General features: G+C 39.0%; 2 protein-coding genes across 2 annotated transcripts in view; one reads left to right on the top strand and one right to left on the bottom strand.

The window, feature by feature from the left end:
• Positions 1–1554: 1554 nt before the first annotated feature.
• On the bottom strand, positions 1555–2651 carry LOC138043975 (low molecular weight phosphotyrosine protein phosphatase-like). The gene has a single exon (XM_068890522.1). The coding sequence runs from the start codon at positions 2618–2620 to the stop codon at positions 2138–2140; it is 483 nt and encodes a 160-aa protein (XP_068746623.1). The 5' UTR covers positions 2621–2651; the 3' UTR covers positions 1555–2137.
• The window catches only part of LOC138043969 (histone acetyltransferase KAT2A-like), a 22000-nt gene continuing 14605 nt past the window's right edge, over positions 2606–10000 (top strand). The window contains exons 1-4 of the mRNA XM_068890507.1: positions 2606–2907; positions 6503–6861; positions 8282–8463; positions 9840–10000. The exon at positions 9840–10000 is cut by the window's right edge and continues 31 nt beyond it. Coding sequence (XP_068746608.1) covers positions 2694–2907; positions 6503–6861; positions 8282–8463; positions 9840–10000 — 916 coding nt within the window. The 5' untranslated portion in view covers positions 2606–2693. The remainder of the gene's footprint in view (positions 2908–6502; positions 6862–8281; positions 8464–9839) is intronic.

The raw sequence follows: 10000 nt of genomic DNA, 5'->3' as shown, positions 1-10000 counted from the left end.
CATTTGACATCAAACCGAAATTTCCGGAATTTTTGGCTAAATGGTGAGCACCCCTGAACTCTTACTGAAAGACGAATCAAACGAAACAAATCTCTTTAGCTCCGTGTGACTTGGAATTTAACTTCTGCAAAAAACTACAAACAAAACGTGCTGGTTGGAAGTTTAAATAAAGCAATTTTACTGGGAACTTTTTTATTCTAAACAAGGTTTGCTTGCCGGGAAACTATGATTCTTACAAGCCATGAAAACTCAGACCATATAAAAAACAATTTCCTGGCTGGAGACGTGAAACTACATAATAGAGCTTGCTGGAAACAAAAGTTGATACCACTCTGCTCGCTGGTGCTGAGGGAGCGCTTTTTTTATTCCCACAGTAGTTAGGGTTAGGGTTATTATTACACACAGAGTACTCCACATGCATGGAAAGGTCCTTAAATATTACAAACCAGATTTTTACAAGATTCTGTTGTTGAGCTCTCTTGATTACAACATTACCATTTTAGCATCCACTGTAAATAATTTAAGGTATATCAGTTTGGGTTAGAATATTATAATGTAATGGCACTATTATACGTAAAAATGTAAGGGGCAGTGTCATGCATTCTAGTAAAAACCTGGAAAGCAAAGGAGACCTGTTTGCCGATTAAAAAAAAAGTAAACTCTGTTTACGAGCCATGTAGCCCATCAGAGCCGGAGTTTACCTCGCTTTTTGTGGCATGAAGCGACTAGGAGTATCCCCTGGATGGGATGCCAGTCCATCGCAGGGTTACCCCCAGCAATTCGCTGGTACCCATTTATACAGCTGGGTGGAGAGGTCTTGCCTGAGAACACAACACGATGTCCCAGGACCGGAACCCGGACCACTCGATCCAGAGTCTAGCACAATAACCATGAGGCCACCGTGCCTCCCTGTTTATTGATGGCAAACAAAAATTAATGGCCAAATTTTCTTCAAAACAGCTATTTTAGCTCACAGAAACCATTCTCAAGTGTTTTTGGTTACGCATTGCCAAGATTAAAATGAATACCCATTTGAAAATGTCGGGCGGACGTTTTCAAGTACTCCCCTTGCACCTTCGACAAATTCCGTAATAACTTAGTGTGGCTCATTTTTCTTTTAAAATTTGATTGATTTTTATCTCACTGTGGTGACCAGAAGCAATTTGAGAATGTAAAATTCACTGAAACTCGATTTAGTAAATTTATGGTCAAAATAAAAGGCATAATTCCCAGGACACTACCCCTTTAATTTATAAAAGGATGTAAAAATTAAATAAAAAACCAGTCAGTGTAAAACACAGACTGCAGACTGCTGACTGCAGACTGGGGTAAAATGCAGACTGAGGTTATAATTTAACTGTTGAAAACCCCCAAACCTATTAGAAATGCTAACAGTTAAGCCTAAATATTGTTTTAGGCCTAATTAGGCCTAAGGTTACCATTTCTAAGGGGTTTGGGCTTTTTCAACAATTACGTTATAACCTCAGTGTGCATTTTACCCCTGGTCTGCGGTCTGCGTTTTACACTGACCCATAAAATAAAAAACTGACATTCTTAAAATATCGCCTATTTTATTTCACTTCAATCCGTGGACAGAGTTGTTGTATCAGCGACAGTAATTTACTTGATCGGAACATTTGATGACACTTTCTATCAAACTGGCACAAAAAGAATAAGGAGTCTTTTGCGAGGAATCGAAAAATGAATAGGCGACATTCACGTTCCTTGTCCTAAGGTTGTTAGTGACATTGAGTGGTATCATCGGGCGAATCGTCTTTCGCTTAGGGCGAACAGGCCGGCAACAAAGGAAATCAATTGAACACCGCGTTTCCGCGTCGCGCATATTACTTCGCGCAAACATTACACAACACAAGAACTTTTATTATCTATACGCTTGCAAAACTGTAGTTTTTATAAACATTTACTCTTCGATCGAACTGACTCCTTCCTTCGATCGAACTGACTTTTGGTTTCGATCGAAACGAACTTCGATCGAAACGACCTTCGATCGAAACGACCGGTTACCCAACCGTAATTCCTACCTTCACTAGTAAAACCGAAAAAAGTATTATGTGTTTGTGAAACCTGGGATCTATCACAAAAATATTATATTGTTCCACTTTTAAACCAAGATAAGTCATTTTTCTGTGAATGTATGTAGAAATCCCTCACAGCATCGGTAAATATGATGGAACATTGTCTCAAAATCTGAACTGTCTCCGTAGTATGGATCGTGAATTATTCGTTTTCCTTTGGGGTCGTATGTTCCAAATAACTTTACTTTGGCTCGCGCAGTGCCATCATCGGGTGTAAAATCCTTCAGATCCTCTACATTACTATCATCAAAAGCCAAGATTAAGTCAAAATTACGGAAATCATCTTCACATACTTGTCGCGCCCTGTGAAGATTCGGGATTCCATGTTTCTTCAAAACCTCCAAACCACGCTTGTCTGAATAAAGACCCTCATGGATGTCGAGTATCCCGGCACTGTCGATTTCCCATTTACTGCTATCGTCTCTCTGCTGAATAAGATGCTTAAGAATTGCTTCCGCAGATGGTGAACGGCATATATTTCCAAGACAGACGAAAAGAATTTTACGACATTTGGCGTCCGCCATCTTGTAATAATTTCTCCTTCATTTACATGTAAGATTGTTGAAGTGTAGCCGACAATGAAACTTAAAATCAAAGATGGCGGGAATGGCTGGTCAATCCGGGGGAAATGACTTGTCGACTACTAACGGTTCAGATCTCACGAAACGCCCTGGAACACTACAGATAACACCATCAGAACTTAACCGTCCGGCCAACTTGCAAAGAATTGCACAAAGGAAAGCTCAAATCAAGACTTACCCCATTAGAAAAAAGCTGGAAAAGTTGGGAGTCTATTCATCATGCAAGGCAAGTAATATGATGATAAAAATGAAGCAAAGAAGCGACCGTTCGTTACTTTGTTTGTGTGTATATGTACTTTTTTCCCCGAAATTTTATTGGTTATTTTTATGTTACTCTTTTTTCATAAAATTGGAAGGATATCTGTAGGGAAGATATCTGATTAAAAACATTGACCCACTTTTGTTATTCAAATTTGCCAACAGACATTAATATTGTTTTTGTTTTCAACTCTTTATTTTGGCAGCTCTTGCTGGCAGATTAGTAATAATAATAAGGTGACGTCAATGATATCATAATTTGCTGTATACTTTTAACTATTAATAGAACAATTTGATTCAAAGCTTCAACACTTCCCCAACCCCAATTCTCACCCTGCCAAAAATTCTTTCCTGGGGAATGGGGTACAGGAAGTATTTGACAACCTTAGTCTCTTCAAGGTTTGGAAATTTGAACTCCATTTTGTGTCTCACTGCTTGCATGACTTAGATAAATCATCATTTCAGAATCGGAGGCTAAAAAATGTCATTTCATTTCATTTATTTCTTTGCCAGGGGAAAAAAAGTGGGAGGTGCGGTGGCCTCATGGTTAGTGTGCTCGACTCCGGATTGAGTGGTCCGGGCTCAGGTCCTGGCCGGGGACATTGTGTTGTGTTCTTGGGCAAGACACTTTACTCAGACTCACGATGCCTCCCTCTCCACCCAGGTGTATAAATGGGCAAATTTAATGCTGGGGGTAGCCCTGCGATGGACTTGCATCCCATCCAGGGGGGAGTGTAAATACTCCTAGTCGCTTCATCCTACAGAAACCTGAGATAAGCGCCGGGCTGATGGGCCTTCTAGGCTCGTAGCAGACTTTACCTTACCTTTACCAGGGAAAAAAAAGGAGAAAAACAATTTAAATACATTACAGGTATATGTATAAAAAGTTAAAGAGCTACTATCATCAAAAAATCACTTGCCTTTTTTCTTCAGATTTTGAAAGTGTGATTGCTTAACACTTGACTGGCAAATTTTGACCGTTAATTTTTTCCAAAGGCTGTTTACAGTGAGAGTGAGTTTTGGATTTCATGGTCCGCCATTACTCGCGTTCAAAACTGACCGGTTGTACCTCAGAGGGTTGGATCAAGGGAATAGTGATGTCATTGACTCACTAGCTTAAAAATTCAGTGTGTAAAGGCAACTTATTATATATGCAAAACGTGAGTTTAGAAATCTGAAAGCCCGAAACTTCTGTGCTGCATAGTAATTCAGCTGCGTACACACCATTGCATTCTTAAACTATAGAGTCTTTGACGCCATCTTCTCCTCAATCCAGCCCTTTTAAAACCTTCAAGTTAGTAATGGTGGACATTAAATAGGAAAATCCCAGTTAAAAAAAACAGGTATCTTTTTGAAATCAAGAATTAAAACTTGGGTCACTTACTATTTAGTTAACATAGTTCTGAAATCTAAAGGAAAATGAAAATAGATTTTTTGGTCATAGTAGCACTTAAAAGGATTTAAAGTAACACATTTATTACGACCACCGAAGCGGGTAATGTGAAAAATACATAAAGATATTAAGCATCATCATCTCCTGGGAACTCAGAAAGATCCGAGCTCCAGATGGGGTTTGAACCCATGACTCTCCGTGATCTAGTAAAGATGCTCTAACCACTGAGCTACTGGAGACTCTGGTGAACAAGGGTGAAATGTGGGTATAGACTACAACTGCATCACACAGTCACAGTCTAATTTTAACCATTATTATATGACTATTAACTGCATTGCGCAGTCACATTAAGGTATATCGGCGATAACACTTCGCTACCTGCATCACATATCAGAGATGCAACCAACCAACCAACCACATAATGGTGTGTGTTGGAGTCGTAGTCTATACCCACATTTCACCCTTGCTTGCCACAGAGTCTCCAGTAGCTCAGTGGTTAGAGTATTGGTACTAGATCACAAAGGGTCGGGGGCTTCAAATCCCATTTGGGACTCAGATTTTTCCTTGGAAGTTCCCACTTGATGATGGTCCTTAACATCTTTCATACATTTATTACACAAAATACAGGAAAAGATCTTTTTTCCTGGTGAGGAAGCCCAAAAGAAACCATAGGGCATGGGCGTAGCCAGGATTTTTCAAAGGGGGGGTTCACACTCTGTCAGACAAAGTGTACTCGCGTTTTTGCAACCTGAATATTGTAGGTTGTTTGAGTAAAAAACGGCTTACAAAGGGGGGTCACGGGCACCCCAGGACCCCCCCTAGCTACGCCCTTGATAGGGGGTTGATTACTATGAGCTCCCTCCCTAACTCATGACTATAAATGACATGCAAGAGCGGCAAAATCAGATTGAATTATAAGCTAAGATAAAAGAGCATACAGAACAAGACTTACTAAACAATACAAAAGGCAGCAAAAATAAATAAATAATGTCTACTTATGTGGAGAATCAGCTTAGGAGAAATGCTTTCAAACTACAGTAGAACCCCGGTAACTCGAACTCGGATAACTCGAACCCCCCGCTAACTCGAACTGAGTCTCATTTCCCTTGGAAGTTGACCCAACTTTTCAGTCATTTTTACTCGGTTAACTTGAACTTGGGTAACTTGAACTAAATTTCGTTTCCTTTGATCAAAATGTACCCCGATAACTCAAATTTCTGGTTGTTATAACTCGTCATGGATGCCCATTGAGATATCCCATTCGCTTTTCTTACCGTGTGATAGAATTCTAACTTAAGAACAAAGACTGCAGCAATTAGATTTTAGTGCAACGAACAGATCAAGTATTTGACAGTTATTTACCGATCATAAGTTTAATTTGCACTGTATTGTTTGCAGAAGTGCTGAAAAGCAATAAACTATTAATTATTAACCTGGAAAACTGAGTATTTTAATAGATCCTGATAACTCAAAACCCTGCTAACTCGAACAGTTTTTTGTTCCCTTCAGAGTTCGAGTTACTGGGGTTCTACTGTAGATGTAAAAGGAGAGATAGTGGCAGCACATTGTATACTTTGATTTAAGGAACTGAAAAATCTTGGACCCTGAAATCTTAAAGCAAAACGTCTAATATTCATTCGGGCAGCAAATAAGTAGAAAGTATTGGAATTTCTAGTATTACCGGTATATGAATGAACTTGATTAGGCTTTGAAAACATTATTTTGTTTCTGGCTTGCTTGAGAAAAAAGGCTTACTAAATAATAGAATTAACTATTGGAGGGTACTGTGAAGTGCTAGTTTTCTACTCATGTAAACCATGTGAGTGTTAGCCCTACTATTTGGAATTGGGCCCACACAAGGACAGAGAAAAACTCTCACCAGGGTAGGAATTGAACCCACGACCTTCGGGTTTGATCACCGCTGCTCTACCGACTGAGCTACAAGGTCAGACAGGAGCGGGTCATAGGAATTTAATATGTCAATTTTGCGGCAACAATTATTAATATGTACAAGGACAAGGAAAAACATAACCCTTTCTTGTTACTAAATAACACTTAAAATAATATAAAAATGTTTTGACTATTATTTGAACTTGAAAAATAATAATTATTAATAACAACTAACTCATAACAAACCATAACTCAGCAATTAAGTAAATCTTATTTTCAGGCAGAAGACTCTTGTAAATGCAATGGATGGAAGAACCCTAACCCTCCTCCAACTCCTACCAGACTGGACCTTTCTCAGCCGCTGGCTAACCTTACAGATCCTTGTCGTAGCTGTGGTCACACCCTGGGTTCTCACATCTCACATTTGCATGATATTCCCGAGGATGAACTTAACAGACTTCTGTGTATGGTCATTGATGTCGAGAACTTATTTATGTGTGTGCACAAAGAAGAAGATGCTGACACCAAACAAGTTTATTTCTATTTATTTAAACTTTTGAGGAAAGGAATTTTGCAAATGTCAAAAGTGACAGTGGAAGGACCTCTTGGAACACCTCCTTTTGAAAAACCAAGCATTGCAAAGGTAAAGCATTAAAACCAAATCTTGGTTTTTTCAAGCAGATCTGGCTCCAGTTGTTCAAAAAGTGGATAAATCACTATCTATTGGATAGCGCTGACTCAGGGCTCGAAATTGCGACCAATACGGTCGCATTTGCGACTAAAATATCTGGAAAAGTCGCAAATTTGCGACTTGTTGTCACCTTCGTTCTTTCGAACCAAAAGGGTTAGCAGTTGCCACTTTGCTGCTACTTTTGCTAAAATAAACAAATAAATAAATAAATGACAAAATTATTTTGTTTCTCGCTGTGAATTTTCTCTGAAGGTAGCGTAATTGTATCAGTAATTTAGCTGCGATGTTACGTGCACAGCTCCATTCCTTCGATCATTTGCCATTTTCAGCAGTTTCTTTACACACAAGTACTGCGGGCTCATATTTTTCTGCTAAACCGCTGACAACACAATGCAGCGCGGCGATTTTGCGACTAAAATTTGCGAAATTGCGACTAAATTTTCGTATCTTATCGCAAAATGCGACTGGATTTTTTCGTTAATTTCGAGCCCTGTGACTTGTCCACTGGATAGTGATTTAACTGGTGGATAGTGCTATCCTATGTTGAAATAACTGGGACTTTTCTACTTTTCAGGATAACCAATGTAACACTATATAAATTACTGCCTCTTTATACATATTGCTGACATAACTCGATTCTGATTGGCTGAGAGCAGTGCAGTTCAAGTGTAACACAGTACAAAAAGTGTAATACCAATGCATATTACACATCGAAATTCTGGATTATGATTGGCTAATAAACAATAGGGTTTGGTCAAACTAATCAAATCTTTTTTTTTTCAAATCAAGCGCGCACCCTGGATGGCGCAAATTATGGCTCAATTTTTCCCTGATTGCGTGATACGCGTGCGTTTCTTCTGCTTAACCATCTCAAATTTTTTCATGTACATTATTAATAAGTAATCACATGATTTTTCTCATGCAATTTGGAATAAATAAGCACTTGTAATTTTTTTCAAGAGTACAAATTGCACACGCCCTACGGCCTCGTGCAATTTTGGTCATCTTTGAAAAAAATTACTTGTGCTTATTTATTCCAAATTATACTCGAAATCATGTGATTACCTGTACTAATATGTTGTGCATAGAAAAAAGAGTATAAAAAAACAACTCCAGCTGTCTTCCATGCAGTTTTGCAGGAAGGTAATTAAAACCTAGCACAACAAACTGAAAAAAAAGGAAAGAAAATAATATTAATGAACTTCATGAAGAAAAGCATTGACTACATTGAAAGATATGTTAGTGTTATTCCTATTTTTACATTATTCTTTTCTGGTGTGTGTGAATGACTCTGGAAAGAAAATGAACCTTGAAATGGGGTTATAGCCCTTATCATCATCATCATCACCATCATTCTCTTTTGCCTCTCCAGGCCGTTCTTAACTTTGTTCTTTACAAGTTTGGCCACCTTCCACAAAGGGAGTGGCAAATAATGCATGACTTGGCAAAGATGTTCTTACACTGTGTGAATCACTGGAAACTGGAAACTCCAACTGTAAAGAAACAGCATTCTCAAGGGGAGGACCTTGCTGTGTACAAAATGAATTATACCAGGTCAGAACTTTCACTGTTATCTATAATGGCCTGGGCAAACAGCCTCAACAATTTCTTCAACATCCATTCAATTTTGTTGAATGATGTTGATTGCTGGGGTGGGCAAACAAATGGTTCAACACATCATCAACATAATTTTGATTCAACAAAGTTTCATGAGGTTTTGTATTCAGTCCCAGACTGCAGCTGCGGTTGTTACTATGGATACAGACTTGTTACTATAGATATGGACACGGATGCATCATTGAGAGACCGATTAGTGCGCACACGCATACCCGCAATGTTCAACTTCATTCAATATTCGCGATAACAAAAGAAATGTTGAATGGGTTTTTGAAGCAAAGTTTAAACGCTTTAACCCTTTCATCCCTCGTCTTGCCCTTGTTAACAAAAAAATCGTTTGACATTGAGACAGAGTAAAATCTACCAGTATAAGTTACACTCTTTACCTATTGACCCCTGGGAGTGAGGCTTGACAGATTTTACTCTGTCTAACGCCAGATGATTTTACTTGTCAACTTGTGGTGTCTTAGGGGGTTTAGGGTGTCAATGAGTTAAGCAATCACAAACTGTGTCCCCTCCATTAATGGGGAATTGGTTAAATTTGACCGACATTAGTAGATAGTTTAACCCATTGACTCCCGAGAGGTTCCTCAATGTGCTATCAGCACCGAGGACTGGGAAGTGCAGGCAGCAATAGACTGGGATGGAGACATACTATTAACACCGGTGCAGCGTACTGTGAACAACAGAGGAAGGAGCACAATGAAAGACTCCGGCAGCAAGAAAAGTTAGACAACAGGCTGTTGACAAAGCTCCAACCTCTCTGGATCTCAGATGCCCCATTTGTGTACGAACATGTTTTTCTAGAATCGGGCTCTACAGTCATCGACACACTCATAAACGTAACAATGAACAATGACAATGAACGCTGACAATGATTATTTACCAAGTAGACATCTTACTGGATAGAGGGATTGCCAACAACAACAACAACAATTGACGGGTAAAATTGTCTGGCGTTAGACAGAGTAAAAAGTATGGCTGGTTCAGGCCAGTTTGGGAGTCAAAGGATTAAGATAATTAGCCAATGTTCCACTAGAAACAATCCTCCCTGGAGTGAGAGTTAAAGTTGATGTTTTTTTGTTTGGGAACAAACTTCCAGAAGAGCTGCAAACAGCTGTGACTCTTCATGAATTCAATAGTGGTCTGGAAAGATGTGATTTCTAAGCCAGACTCATTACATGGCAGACATTATAATTATCTCTTATTGTAAAGTGGTTAACGTTGTGACTGATGGCTTTTTCCATGTCCAAGTAAAGTCTGTGTACAGTGTATGTATGTATATGCATGTAATATTATTTTCTTTTTTGTAGGTGGTTATGTTACTGTCAGGTGCCAGTATTTTGTGACAGTCTACGAAAGTATGATCCCACAGCTGTGTTTGGCCGGGTCCTTTTAAGATCAGTTTTTTCTGTGATGAGAAGACAGCTCATGGAGAAGTTTAGAGCAGAAAGAGACAAAATGCCACCTGACA

The sequence above is a fragment of the Montipora capricornis genome, chromosome 1, assembly GCF_036669925.1.
Source record: "Montipora capricornis isolate CH-2021 chromosome 1, ASM3666992v2, whole genome shotgun sequence".
In the NCBI taxonomy this organism is placed as follows: Eukaryota; Metazoa; Cnidaria; class Anthozoa; order Scleractinia; family Acroporidae; genus Montipora; species Montipora capricornis.
This window is presented reverse-complemented; position numbering and strand designations above follow the sequence as displayed.